The 16356-nt window shown below is 22.4% G+C and overlaps 1 protein-coding gene across 5 annotated transcripts in view; it reads right to left on the bottom strand.

Moving 5' to 3' along the window:
- Nucleotides 1–16356, bottom strand: part of LOC122717792 (protein purity of essence) — a 31529-nt gene that overhangs the window by 9048 nt on the left and 6125 nt on the right. For 3 of the 5 annotated variants that reach the window (XM_043942191.1, XM_043942194.1, XM_043942192.1), the window contains exons 15-35: nt 14875–15016; nt 14506–14783; nt 14096–14402; nt 13854–14011; nt 13377–13610; nt 13059–13270; nt 12816–12990; nt 12405–12737; nt 12121–12309; nt 11308–12041; nt 11022–11224; nt 10794–10953; nt 9323–10704; nt 9074–9231; nt 8763–8909; nt 8639–8671; nt 2638–2839; nt 2336–2525; nt 1864–2253; nt 1179–1744; nt 128–244 (exon numbers count right to left, since the gene is read on the bottom strand). In XM_043942191.1, coding sequence (XP_043798126.1) covers nt 128–244; nt 1179–1744; nt 1864–2253; nt 2336–2525; nt 2638–2839; nt 8639–8671; nt 8763–8909; nt 9074–9231; nt 9323–10704; nt 10794–10953; nt 11022–11224; nt 11308–12041; nt 12121–12309; nt 12405–12737; nt 12816–12990; nt 13059–13270; nt 13377–13610; nt 13854–14011; nt 14096–14402; nt 14506–14783; nt 14875–15016 — 6310 coding nt within the window. The remainder of the gene's footprint in view (nt 1–127; nt 245–1178; nt 1745–1863; nt 2254–2335; nt 2526–2637; nt 2840–8638; nt 8672–8762; nt 8910–9073; nt 9232–9322; nt 10705–10793; nt 10954–11021; nt 11225–11307; nt 12042–12120; nt 12310–12404; nt 12738–12815; nt 12991–13058; nt 13271–13376; nt 13611–13853; nt 14012–14095; nt 14403–14505; nt 14784–14874; nt 15017–16356) is intronic. The other 2 variants (XM_043942193.1, XM_043942196.1) reach the window with 1 other exon arrangement.

The following is a 16356-nucleotide window of genomic DNA, read 5'->3' as shown; positions in this document are numbered from 1 at the left end:
TCCCTCCCTCCGCCCTCTCTCATTGTTCCTCTTCTTGTTTGTATTGCTTATTACCAATAAATGATAATAGCAAAAAGTAAACGACAAATAACCTTAAATTGTTTCAGCAAACTGAAAAGTAACTCACTTGTTCTGCCGGAGATGTACGTAGTGTACTGCCATCAGTAGCTGCAGTTGATCCCTCATCATCCGAGCCTCCAGCAGATGCAGTTGTATCTGAATAATGACCACCAGCTTCTTGACTCTAAAAAACATTAATAATAAAAAAATAAAAATTAGATTCCAATAAAATTAAACATGTATTACGTGAATATTATAATCTGTTTAGAAGATTTAAAATATATAATAATAATAATCATAATAATTGTAAAAAATAATAATATGAAATAATGAAGACAAATTTGAATCATGACAATTAAAAAAAAAGTAACAAATTTAAAAAAAATTAAAATAAGATATTGAAAATATTGAAAGATATTTATTTTTTATTTATTATAAAATTATATAAATATATAATATATAGATATTTATTATAAAGCTGATTTAAAACATATTATTGAATCATATATGAAATCATATGTGAAATTTTTTAGTAATTCAAAAAAAAAATTGCTCAAATAATTGATAACATATCCGAATTTCAATTTTATTAAAAATATTATTTATAATTATAGAACTTAATAGATTTTAAGATCTCATTAGATAAGCAAAAGAATACATTTTTTTTAATAACTTAAAATTAGTTTTTAAAAATATTAATAAAGATTATATGAAAAATTTAATGAAGAGCATATTTAAGAGCACAATTAAGAGCAGTGATTGCAAAAATTATCATTATTAATTTTAAATTATTTATAATCTTATTTATTTTAGTTTTTCTGTAAGTATAATTTAAGATATTAAATATAATTAAATTTAAATAATTTTTTATTCAAACTTAATTTGTTTTTATATATCATTTTAAATAATAACTGTTAATAACTAAACAATCTATATACTATAAAAATATATAGAAAATAAAATAAAACTTAAGCAAATTATAATAATACAATTAAACTTTATTAATAATTATTTTTATTATTTATTTTACCACTTACTTTTGTTTGATTATATATTGAAATTCTTTTTATTTTTTTCTTAATCAAATATAACAAAACAATTAAAATTTTAATACTTACTTGACTGGTATTTTGAACTTGAACTAAACCTTGTGCTGCTAATGCTTGTAAACTTTGCAAAGTTGGACCATTTAAATTTTGAAGATTTTCTAATCCTTGCAAGTTTGAAAGACTTTGTTGAAATCCTTGTCGTAATACTTGTAAATCAGCATTTCCACCTTCATGGTCTTGTAAACTAAGTGCAATTGCTAATTCTACCATCGTTTCATCATCTGTATCAGGTGGTACATCCAATATCTGTGGAAAATTTCCTGAACCGAGCAACGTTTCTATGGAATTCACCGCTCCCCTTGTTATTGGTTCACTGCTATTGGCAGCAGTACTACTAGTGGCACCAGCAGAATTTCTACTTGTAGTAGTAGATATTGCAGTAGTTGTAGGAATAGTTGAACCTTGATTACTATCTGCTGTCAGCATCACTGCTAAAGGATCAACCACTGATCCTATTGATTCTACATCCAAATGTTGTTCTGTTTCTCGATCCATTGTTGTTGATGGTATTGTTGTTGGTAATTCTCGATGAGATTGTATAGATGATGTTGTTGGTTTTTCTTCCGTGTCTATAGCTATTTTTATACATTTATTAAGAATGAACTAATAAATAATAATAACTATTAAATAATAACTATTAATACTTTATTAAAAACTAATAAAATTATAATATTTAATTTAATTTTTTTTTTACCTGGTGTACTACAATTAGGAGGACTTGGTATATAAACTCTTCTTCTTTTGTATCTCGGACGAAGTACCCGAATTATTGCTTGTTTAACAGTAAAACTGATAGCAGTATTAGATGATAATAATAATTGTAAATATAATTTAGCAGTTAAAGAAATATTTTTTTCTATATCGCATGTCGTAAATGCATGAATTATTTCAATAATTGCATGAATCGTTCCTTCGACATGAGTCAATCCTGGAACTACTACTGGTGCAAGGGCCATATTCTTTGGATAAGCCATATGTAAAGACCATAACATTTCCATAAGTTGTACTACCAAATGCAGTTGATTTGCATCTGCATTTTTACAAGATTGACTAATATTTTGTCGATCTTTTTCGAAAATTGGTACTAAATTGATAAATAGAATTTAATTATTTTATAATTGATAATAATGATATTAGTAATGATATTAATAATTTATTAATATTACCATTAATTTCATCTATTGGTTTGTTTGTATATTGTTCAGTAAACTTTGCAAGGTTTTGTGGACGTGATACGGAAATACTTCGAACAATAAGTACTAATCTGTAGAAATTTTCTGCATCTATATCACGAGCATCATCGCATTCTCTCATTAATTTTAATGAATCCAATACATGTGATAGTAATACATGATCCTAGATAATAAAATTAATAATAATTAGAAAAAAAAATTATATTTAAAAAAAAATTGTTTTTTGCTTTGGATTGAATTTATTATTTAAATGAAATATGAATTATATAGTTTACCTTGTGAAAATGATATGCTTGTTTAGATGGATGTAAAACAGCTAAAAGTGCAGTTGTATGCATTTGTACAGATGGAGGAGTCGGTAATATAAGTAGTTGTGAAGCTACTTCGATAGCTGTTGTTTTCAATGATAACTTGTTCTCGTCATTCGAAGGAACATTGAATGATAATTCCAAAACTTCTAACATACTTGCGATCATTCTAAAAAAAAAATATGCTCGAAATAAAAAATAATTATTCATAGAGTAAGCTCTCAATATTATATATTATAGCATGTAAAGTGAGTGAAAATTGCTTGTCCTTTAAAACGAAATAATTTTTTTTAAAATTAAACCACATGAATTAAATTTTTTTAAAATATTGGAAGTTAGAATAATTTATTAAATATGTTTAAATAATATTTAAAAAAAAAAGTTTAAATTTTTTGAAAAAGATAATTTTTAACTTTTTATATTTATATGAAAAAAAAAGTAAAACACGTCTTTTATAAATCTAAAGAAATTACAATTCTATAATATAGAATACTATAAATACTATACTATTTTATTCTTAATTATTTATAATAATTTTAGTATTATATTATATATTATTATATTATTTAAAGTACTATAGTATTTTATCTATTTATATTATATATATTATATATATCTATATTTATTATATATATCTATATATTTAAATTTTTTGAAAAAGATAATTTTTAACTTTTTATATTTATATGAAAAAAAAAGTAAAACATGTCTTTTATAAATTTAAAGAAATTACAATTCTATAATATAGAATACTATAAGTACTATACTATTTTATTCTTAATTATTTATAATTTTAGTATTATATTATATATTTAATTATTATATTTATATATTTTATTATATTATTTAAAGTACTATAGTATTTTATCCATTTATATTATATATATTATATATATCTATATATATTCTATTATTTGATTATAATTAAATTAACGTATTTTTTGTTGATAAAGCATATATTGTTTTTGATGGAAATATAAATTTTTTTAATTTATTATTTAAACTAATTTTTATAATTTATTTTTTCATCATTTTTATTATTTATTTAATTTTTTGTGCAAATAAAATATTAAAAAAATATAAATATAAATAACATATTTAAAAATGTGTTATTTTTATCGCAAAAATATTAATTTTTTACAGTAATTTAACATAAAAAAATTATAAAATTTTTAAAATATTAAATATCATTTTGTTTGATTATATATTGTAATGTTGTTATAAATTTGTTGTCATGTTAGTTATAATTTTTATAAATAATTTTGCGTTATTTATTAACTTAATTTTTCGTTATTTATTAACTTTTTAAATTAATTTTTTATTTATTAATTTTTTCAGTTTAATTATCTTTTTTGTGTAGATAATTTCATAAATTTTTAATTGGGTTTAAATAAATAATCTAATGAATTTGATCATGGATGTGCAAGATAATTTTATATATTATAAATATTTTTAAATTTTGGCTTTATATTTTCGATCATTATCATAATAAAATTTGAATTTAAATATTCATTGTATTTTTTTTTTAGATTTTGTTTTAAAAATATTTAAATATCTATTATCTAAAATGCCATCTATATAAACTAATTCTTTAATTTCGTTTAATTAGATTTAAATTTTTAAAATTAAGCTCTTCTAATTTTTCGTTTATCAAATTTAAACAAATAAGTTGAATTTCATTGGCAAAAATAACATCATTTCATCAAGATTATTTTTTGCTAAATAAATTGTTTAACAAATATTATAATATATATTTTCTTATCAATTCGTCTCATTTATATGTATTCTTCTTTATAACTAACTAACTATACTATTCTAACTTCTTATATATTATTCTATCATTATATTCTTTTAATTATAATTAATATTCTATTAGATATACATCTAAATAACTTTTTAAATATTAAATTAAGTTAAATAGTAAATATTAAACTTGGAAACATTTAAATTAGGATTTTTTTTTATTTTTGTTATAATGTTCCATTTATTTCGATCAATATTTTTCTTCTTTTAAAAAATTAACTTTATTGGATTCTCATGATTATAATATTTGCCATTGTACTCTTGCTTAAATTTAGAAGAGTGCCTAAAATTTCCCGATAAGATTTTTCTTTTTTGCAATAAAAAATAACTAATTATCATTTAAAATGATTAAATAAAAAACAATATTAAAAATTTTTGACTAATCACGATGATTTTTAAATAATAACTAATATTTCAAAATATATTACATATCTTGCTTAACATATATTTATAAATGTTATGTTAAAAAAGCATAATTAAGAAATATTAAGAAATATATATATATAATTAAGAAATATTAAAAAGTATATATAATAAATAATTAAGTATCCAAATATTTTTGTGACATAAAAATAATTCATTTCTTAATATATTATTTGTTACATAACAAAATAATTAGTTTAAATAAATAAAATTTGCATTTCCATCAAAAAGAATACATGCATTATTATGACAAAAAAAATATTTTAATTTAATTTATTTTATTTTAAATTAGGATTATATTTAATTATTTTATTTTAGTTTAATAATAATTATTTTATTTTAATTATACTTAATTATTTTTAATTATTTTATTTAATTATAATCAAATATACGGAGAAATAATGAATAAAATGTGATATTCGAATATAAATCATTGTATGTATATAAAATTTCATTAAAATCGATTGATTGTACGTAAGGCATCGAAAGATGTAAATATTTATTATAAATATCAAAAATAGTTATAAAAAAATTGTAAATTTGAGTATTTTTAATCGTTTGCAGTTCATAGCAATAATAATGGATTTTGAAATTTTATGCAGTATTATGTATTTAATTTATTGAAATTTAAAAAATTTAAATTTTTTTTATAGAATCATATAAAAATTATAAGTTTTAATTTTTTCTTTGCTAATTCGATTAATAGTAATTTTTTTAAATTTTTTTTTATCTATTAAATTATCTACTAAATTAATTCTTCTAACATTTTAGAAAAATTTATCCAATATAGTTTATCCAATTTTTCTAATTTATATATAAAAATTTATCCAATAGTTTTGATCGAAAGTTATTTTATCCAATTTTAAAAAATTATTTCATTTTAAAACGACGATCGATTTTCAATTACTATATATATAAAATGTTAGGTTCATATTAATAAACATATTAAAATTCTGTGTTTATATATATATATTAATTCTACGTTTACATGTTTATATATATTTTATATAAAAAGCGATATATTGAACAAATAATTTTTTTGCAAATTATTAAAAACAATTTCATTTTTTATAATATTTATATATTATATAAAATATTTTCATATTCTTTAATAAAACCATATAATTTAAAAAAATGAAATTGATCTTAAAATCTTCTCTATTATTTGGATTCCTCATTTAAAGATTTTTTAATGAAAATTTTTTGTACAATACAAATTAAATAATTTTTTCTTCTTTATAACTAAACAACTATTGTTAAAACATTTTTTAATGATTTTAATTTCTCATGAAATATTCAATTAAATAAAACATCTTGTATATATAACATATTCGATTTAACTCAAAATAGTTAAATGTATTTTGAAATATGAAAAAAAAGCAATAAGAATACATAATAAAAAATATTTTCTTTTAAAAATTTAAACATGACTTTTATAAAACTTTTTCAAGTTTATCATAAGAATAAATTGATAATAATAATAATATAATTTGTTCATTCTCAAATATTTAACTAAAACATTTAACTAAGACATTTTTCTTATCGAAAAAAATTTTGATCACTATAGAAAGTCTATGAGATCTAATTTTTATTTTCTTTATGATTTTGATTTTCTTATGCATTATGATTTTCTTATATTTTTTCTTACCTTATAATATTCAATTAATAAAATTATTAAAGATTACTGATATTATTTATATGTTTTAGTTACTAGTAAAATTAATTTATTTTTCACTAATAATACGAAAGATTATATATAATAAGTATGTTATTTTTTTATTTGTTTTAAATGCAAACATTATGCCTTATTTATTATATTTGAAATATACAATATAAATAAAACAATATTATCGTAAATTTTTAAAAAATTTCTCTTTTTTATATTTATTCTCATTTTTATTTTTAAAAAATTATTTTTAATTTATTTTTATAAATATTTATAATTCTTTTTACTAACTTAACTTCAGGATGAAAATAAAGTTTGATTTTTATTTACTTAATCTTATTTTTTTGTATATTCATTTTTATTCAAAATATCTTGTTAATTTTCTTTCTATATTTTTTATGAAGAAAATTCAAAATTTTAAAAAGAAAACAGAAACCAACTTTATAAACTAAGTTAATAATAAAGTTAATATAATTTTATAATTAAAAAAATATATAAATAATGATAATATATAATTATAAAAAAAAAGATATAATATATAGAGTTTTACTAAATATTACCATCTTGAATAATATTATTATTATTATTCGCAGCGAGAAATGATATATTAAATGATTTTAAGAGGTGTATATATTAGCATTAATTTTTTATAAATGGATGTATTAAAAACATATAAAAATCAACTTTCATTTTTTAAATAGAATTATATATTTTCTTATACAATCGATAATTTTTAATTCTTTATAAAAAAGTATCAACTTATATATATCAAAAAATGATTAATTTAGAATTATTTTGATATCTATAAAATATTGTTAAGAAAACTCTTTATTAATCTCGTTTATTAATAATAACTATATTTATTTATTAATTATTTAAAAGATTCAATGTAATATCCACTCACATCTTGACATTTTTGAAACCGATTGAATAGTGATCATTTCGACCTTATAATATGATATTTTATAACATTCGTTTATGATATATTCTTTATCGAGCAAATATAATCGGAATTTCTGCGTAAATTTTATTTTTACTTAATAAAGTAATCCTATTTAATCCGATTGTACCGGAAAATTAATCATTCCGCACATGAAGTATTTTTTTTAATCTTAAAATAAATTGATAACATGTCTAATTTCTCTTCTTTTATGTATTTTATTTTCATAAATTATATAATTAAATGTCTAACATAAACTAAATGTTTGTATCAGAACAATAATACCGAACTTATCAAATATTTATACTTCACAACGCTGTAACTTATAACAATTTTGTTGCAGTAATATTGATATAAAAAGTTACTAATATTTAAAATAAAAGTATTATTAGTATAATTATAATATATATAATTATAATAATATATTAATAAATATTAATAATTATTATTAAAATAAAAGTATTATTAAGAGAGAGAAGTTTTCTTAATAATATTTACATCAAAATATCTTCTAAACCAATCATTTTCGTCATACGTAAGTTAATATTTTTTTAGAGAATTAAAAAATGTATTGATGCATAAAAAAATACATGGTTTTATTTAAAAAATGAAAATTTATTTTTATATATTAACATATCCATCTACAAAAAAAACTAATAATAATAATGCATTCTTGAAACCATTTAATATTCATCAAAATATTGCTATAAATAATAAATAATGATAATTCAAGGTGATAACATTTAGTGAAACACTTTTTATGTATTTGCAATTATTCAATCAGACCTGAATTTTTCCATTATTAATGTACAATTGGATTTTGATTTTGGATTTTGGACTTATATATATAGAACTATATATTAATAATAAACATTAGTGATCTCTGAGACCTCCGATAGTTATATATATAGTTATATATATATATATATATTATATATATATATATATAGTTATATATATATATATATATTATATATATAGTTTTAATGTTTATTGTCAATATTAGTTACTTACTGAGTTAAATTTTTAAGTTAGACTGAACATTCTATATGTATTTTAATGTCAACAAATCACATAATGACTTTTTGTTATTTTAATTAATTCATAAAACTATAATTGTTTCAAATTTTTCTTACCTATCAATATCAAGGGAATTGTCCTTTGTGGTGCTAAAGCATTATGCAACGATAAAAGATTTCGTTGTATATATTGTTGTATAAATTAACAAATTTATTATATGTATTTTTAATATTTACATACCTATCAACAGAGGATAAAGAAGCAGGTGCAGATAGGGCACTATCTGTCTCACTATTGATTGTGGTTACTGGTGCAGATGTTGATTGACCTGTTGGAACATCTTCTATTTCTTCAGGCCAGCCAAAAGCATCTTTTGTCTTACCATATCTAAACAAAAAAATAGGAATAAAATCAAAAAAAGAAATTATTAGTATATATTAATTTTAAAAACTTGTATGATTAGATTGTTAATAAAAATTAATTATGTATTATAATTATTATTATTATAATTATTAATATAATTATTATTATATAACTATTACAATACATACACCTTAATACAATCCACTATAATGACACCTTCAGGATCTTGAGATGGTCCAAATGTAATAGTTAATTTTTTATCAGCTTGAAGACTTTCTTCTCGTGTAAAAGGTATATCAAACCAACGACTTCTACTTAAAGTTGTACGAATACTTCTACCAAATACCTACAAAATATAAATAAAATATCATATAAATAAATATATATATCGAGTATTTTGATTGAAGATTGAAAATTAAAGATTGATTTGATTTTACCTCGATATAAACCGGAACCCTTTGAATATCTTGATTTCCAAGTAATACTCGAATTCCCGTCATAACCAAAACAGCATCATTATTGGTAACTTCAACTGTAAATCCCATTGCTTTCGTAGAAACAACGTACATTCCAGTTGTATTGAGTCTATGTTTAATTTGAGCAACGTTGTAAATTTGTAACAAATCATTACCACCAAATTCTACATCATTCATCACTTGACAATGTTCGAAAAAATCAATAGGAAAAGTAACAGATCCTGTTGGTTTTCCTGTTTTGATAGTTTTTTTCTTTCGCGTTGGCTTAACTGTGGCCATTGTAGCTACTGGCTGAATGGTAGGAGACATCCAATACCCAGTTTGTTCCATTCCAGCCATATAAATCCTTAAACTTCCATCTTCACATAACAAAATTAAAGTCGTACGATGCTCAGCATTTGAACTTGGATGTCTTATGACAACCATATCCATTATTTTGGCTTTGGCAGGAATAGCTTTAATTTCTTGAATCATTATTATATCAGGTTTAATCATTAATATTACAGGATTATTGCTCGTCTCTAAAATTGAGCAAATCAATCCAGGATGATTAGGTACTTCACTCCATTGACATAATGGTTGTGGTTGATTATTATTTGATTTATTTCCATTCGAACTTTTATTGCCCGTGAGATTAATTTGAAATACAGTTGTTACATCAGTTTCCATGTATTTAAGAGGCGCAATGAAACTTTTACCACATGCATAACTGAAGAAGAGTAATTGTAAAGCATGCGAATAATAAATTGATACGCCCCCACCTCCAACTTGACCATTATCTCTTATTTCTGGATGATACACATCGAGAGTATTTGTTACATAGAAAGGTCCATATTTTGCTGAGCTTACCTCATCCATTGCTTGACCATAAATATATCCAGCTGAAGATATTATTAAAAGATAAAAAACACCGTCTTCTGCATGCATAAACGTACAATCTCTTATTTTTCCAGTAGGTACTAAGAAATAATATTGAGGACAAAGAGCATCTTTTCCAAGATCATAAATCTTTACAAAATCTGCAGTAACTAGCGCAAGTTGAGTTTGGGATCCAGGTAACCAAATTGCTTTTATGATAAAATTGCCAGTTTCTAATTGAGGATATAGAACCAAGTGATCGGATACAGTGCCAGAAGTATTGAAAGTTAATACATGACAATCTTTAAAACCACAGACTGCCAAAAAATCTTCATTCCATTGATTTCCAGTTACAGATAATACTGTAAATGGTACTGGAGCGGAAGCAAGTCTTGTTAATGTTAATTTTCTTTTTGATGAATCAGGTTGTTTCAACAATGCGCCTAATTGCAATACCGTTATTTTTCCTTTCTCATGAGAAACCGCTATTTAAGAAAAATATATCTTATATTATTTTTAAATTAATTTGTGTAAATTATTAAGTAAACCAAAACAGGAAAATATAATTACTTACCCAAATGTTGTCTTTTACCATGTGGAGATGATAAACAACACATTGCGACGCGACGTATCATATGTGCAGATAGTAATTGCCTAATAGTCTGCCCTTGATCTCCCGAGTAATTCATACGAACATTTTCAAATGCCCCTTCTTGTGATCCCAATGTAGGAAGCTGAAATTAACATTGGAAAAAAATATAATTTTATTAATTTCATTAAATTCTTGGCAATATATACATACCATTAACTGATCAGTATATTCAAACTTTTTGTCCACTGTGTGTAATTGTTTCAATGCCATTTGAGCACGAGCATGGCAACCAATTGCCGAGTTCTTTTTACATGATGCATCTACAGCTGGTAATAATGCACCAGTCAGATCTACTAATGATGATACTAAACCACTTTTCCAAAGATGACTTTGGATCCAATCTTTCGATGTTTCTACATATCGATAACGAATAAATAAAAATCTAAAATAAGAATTTATAATTTAAGAAAATAAGAATAAAAGAAACAAAAATTACCTAGCTGTTTGGCTAAATATGCATGTCTCTGTTTATCGCGTCCTTGTCTTTCAGGTTTATCAGAAAAGTATAAAGGACTGGAAGTTCTTCGACGTAAACTACTTGTGAGAAGAAGATCTCGATTTTCAGTGGATGTACCTAGTGTATTTCCATAACTTGTACTAGCAACACTAGTTGAACCACTGGTTGATGCAGCTGTATTTCCAGAACCAACAGCAATTGTCGTATTCTGATGTTCTAATGATTGAGGACTCCGTTTAGTTAAAGCTTGACAAAATCCATCATTTTTGGCACCGCAATCACAAAAGAAATTTCCATATTTTGCATAAGTAACATCGTGTCCGCGATGACAAACACGAGCACATACTGTACAAACTCCAACTCCATTTACCATATTGCAAGTATGGCAATGATACCAATGTTGATTCATAAATTCCTTTAATGTAATAGTGAATGTGCATAGTTTATTACAAAGACTATCATCATCAGAATCTTCAGCAGCACTATCTTCATCTTCATGTGGAATCTCATCTATCCAATCACTATCATTTACATCATTAACTGGAGTAGTACCTTCCCACGGTGGACTAGTTGCTCGATCTTGTGATTGTAGCGATTGAGGACATATTGCACTTACTATATCTGCTATGTAATTCAATATGCAACAGCCAGCTTCAACAAATGGTAACGGTTTATCCAAACTTTGAAAATCTTTATTCATTAATTGTTCCTTACTGTAATTTGTAAATAACATTGATTGATAATTATTTTTTCAAGCACATATGTTATATATAAATAAATATTATGTATTACCAAAGTTCTATCCATTCAACTGCAGCTTTAAATAATAATGTATGTCCTTTTTCAGAACTAGCATCGGCTAATGTAGACATAACATTCATTAAATCCGAAAAACCATTACCCTCGACCGTGGGAGAAAGAATATGATAAGCTAATGGTATAAGAGCTCGAAGAAATGTCACAGGCACACCTTCATCAATGCTGATATAGAAAGATTCGTAATATAAATAAAATCAATAAAATGCATATTATACATAAAAAACAATCAAAATGAATATAAAAAAATATAATTTTACCTCTTCTCTTTTACTATATAATTTGTAAGCGCTCGTAGAAGACGACTATTTTCATGCATTGAATGTTGTTGTTGTTGTTGTTGTTGTTGTTGTTGTTGTTGTTGCTGTTGTTGTTGTTGTTGTTGTTGTTGTTGTTGTTGTTGTTGTTGTTGTTGTTGTTGTTGTTGTTGTTGTTGTTGTTGCTGTTGATCATCAGTGATACTTGTTGATTGATTATTGCTAGCTGAATCATTTGATAATGAAATTAACCATCGGTCTTGTTCGTTATTTGATACATTATTGACTTCATCTGATTTCTGAGTATCTTCAGTTGTATTAGCAATAGCAACCGATCTATCATTTCATTATTTTAATCAATTAATTATTTTGAAAACGTTTTTAATTTATATATAAATAACATTTTATACTTACGCATTTACAGTTGTTATTGTAGATTGAATATTTGTTGAAGATGTATTTGGAGAGATATTTGTTGCTCCTAAAATAATTTGCTTCAACCATATTTGTAGTTTTTCCGGCTCTTCATTAGCTAAATTCGATACCGATCCGCAAAGACGTTCTAATGATCCGTCACTTCCTTTCTCAGCTAAATACAGAAATATACATTATTTAACAAATAAACAAAAAATTGTCAAATAGATATTATTTTATTACCTGTTTTGAATAACATATTGAAAAATCTTAAAACATGTGTGGCAAATTGTTGCGAAGATCGTGAAGATGTTATACATAATAATATAGAAACAAGAGATCGATTACTATTTGGTGCAAAAAATAAATCTAATGCCTTACATCCAACTGATTTTTCTAATAATTGTTCCCAATATTTAATACATCGTTTCAAAATTTTTTCATCAATGATAATACTAAAAAACATGAAATTGTGTAATTATATTTTGACAAAAATTTATACATAAAAACTTAGAATATTAATTTTGTTTTCTTTGTAAATGATGTTTTTATTGACAATACCTGACAGGATCTTGGATATCATTTGTGTATTCAATTATCAAATTATACATATGATGCAATATAAAAAGGTGTTCTCGCAATTGCCGCGTTTCACTATCATTATCACCTAATAATTTTGTTAAAGCTTTATTAGTCATATCTTGAAGATAATCCGTACGAGCATCCATAGACAATGCAACAAGGATATCCAATGCTTGTGTATGCACATCTGTATTTTCTGGCGTTATTGTAGGACTATAAAAAAAACATCATATTAAATATCTATATAATTAATGTAAATTTAATTGTAATTAACGAAATGTAATAAATAGATTGCGAATGTATAAGAAAATGCAATTTATATATAAAATAATAAATAAAATAATTAGATTTCATCAGATTTTAAAAACATATATTTTGTATAATATATGTAATATCAATATATTAAAATTGAATAAACATCCGCTATTTAATAATATAAATTAGATTATGACTTACGTGACATACTCCACTATAAATGTAACTAAATTGTGCAACAATTTCTTCAAAGATGGATTAATAGAAAACATGGGATATTCAGAAAGTGAACTCACATGTTGACATACTGTAGCCAAAATGTAACTTTCTGCTGGTATAACGTCATTCGTATAAGTGTTCTATGATCAATAAAGAAATTAATAAAGAGATTCATTTATTATATATAATGTCTTTTAGATCTAAATTTGACATTGAAAATTTACCCAAGGAATATGAACGACATTGATAGATTTCCATTTATCTATAATAGATTTTACAGAATTTGGTAAAAAAGAGATCAAAGATGCTTCAGATGCCCAATTTGCACCTGCCATTGCAATGATGTTGTCAAGTATAGAATAATCTCGAGGGCCATATTTATTATCTTGTTCAAAAGATTCCAGCATCTCGTGCAATATATTTGATCGACACGAATACAAAATTGATTCAGTCAATGAAAGAACATGTGGAAGAATACTGATCATCATTTTATTTGCATTAGTATTTCCGGATTCTGAAGTCTGCGAATTTCTATAAAAAAAAGAAAAACAAAGAAAAACGAATTTAAAATATTTAAAATTAAATAAAAAAAAAAAGAATTGTATTGTTTCAAAACATAAATAATTCAACTTACTTTGAACTTTCAATAGTTTCATTTTGAGTCTTCAATAAGTTTTCATAAAAAAGAATTTGTAATTTGCCAATAACAGCAGCCAAAATACATAACGAACTAAATTTAGGTAATGCATTTTTTGGTATTATTTTATTGTTAAAATTAATCTCTGGTTTCAATGCTGTAATGCAATTTTTTGTAACTGTAACATCATATTTGAGAGAATTTACAGTGGACGATACTGTCTTCAAAAGATTTCTTGCATATTGCGCATACATCCCCTGCCTGATTAAACAATCCTACAAGCAAAAATAACGATATTTTAATATAAATGAATCACTTTGATTTAAAATAATTCGAATTAATTAATTTCTTTTAATTAAAACTTACATTCATCCAACTGGTAAAAGTTTTGCATGCAGCTCTAGGTCCCCAAATTAAAGAATATAATAACATTGGTCCAGCAGGAATTTCCTCACCCAGAGCTAATTTATCCATATATAGAGTAGATGGTGGTAGCATTAATAATAATCTATTAATAATTCAAGAAAAATAAATCTAACAAGAACTATTTTAGAAATGTTACTTTCAAATTTAAATAAAATTAAATATATTAATATATCTATATGCACAATAATTATAGTTGAAACTATAACTATAGATTATATATATATTATCAATATGTTTAATACATGTAAAATTTGAAAAAATTATGTAAACAATTATATGAAAATAACTCTTTAATGAAAACTTCTTTAGAAATTGAATATAGAAATTGAAACAGAATGACAATAAACAATAAATAATTTTTCTATTATAAATTCCAACTTTATTTTTTTACAAATTTTCAAAAAATTATTATATCAAATTAAAATTAAAATTCTTTAAATATGAATTATTTTATTAACTATTATAATTTTGTTAACTATTTATTTTATTTTTATTTTATTAATAACAAACAAACTATTATTTCTGAAGATTGCTGACATATAGAAGAGTAAATAAAGAAAAGAATAAATGTACAAATAAATATACATATAATATTTATAAATTATAATTTGATTACAATTAAAATTATAAAGATAAAGATTGTTATTGTATTATAATATAATTAGAATTATATAATTTATTATAATTTGTAAATTAAATTTTATGTTATACATTTATCTCCTTTTTGTCCAAGCATTATTGATAAAAAATTGATTAATATTTATGATTAAAGCGAGGTAACGATATAATGAAGATAAGAACTATCTTATTCTATTTTTGCTTTTACTAATACAAACTTAAATTGTTTATAATTTATATATTATATAATATTTATATATTTGTATATATTTATTTTATTATATATAATATATTATTTATATATTTATATATGTATATTTATTTGTATATCAATTTTTATTTTTATTTTAGTCTTTAGAATTGATTACCCAAAAATATTTATAAATATATTAATATCCTCTATAAACTCGTCATCTACATAATTGCAAATTATTATTATTATTATTATAATATATATAATAGGCTATATTTTATTAAAATCTAAAAGAGTAAAAAAATTATTAAAATAAAGTACTTTGTAAGTATGATTTTTGATAAAATTTGCATATAAATTTGTATTTTGATCAAATGCAATGATAATATGTAATTACGTAATTTATGATTAACAAGAATAACAAATTCTCTGGCAAAATGCGCATCTAACTTTAACAAATTTAATATATTCATAAAAATAGATAAATATGATTCAAAATAGAAAAACATGATTCATTAAGATTATATGATAATATTATATGATAATATTATATGATATATTATATGATATATAATATATATCAATTAGCAGAAAAGGATTTTATATTTTTA

Source organism: Apis laboriosa, unplaced genomic scaffold (genome assembly GCF_014066325.1).
Source record: "Apis laboriosa isolate Shangri-la unplaced genomic scaffold, ASM1406632v1 scaffold58_cov148, whole genome shotgun sequence".
NCBI lineage: Eukaryota > Metazoa > Arthropoda > Insecta > Hymenoptera > Apidae > Apis > Apis laboriosa.
Note: the sequence above shows the minus strand (reverse complement) of the source record. Positions and strands in the feature narration are given on the sequence as shown.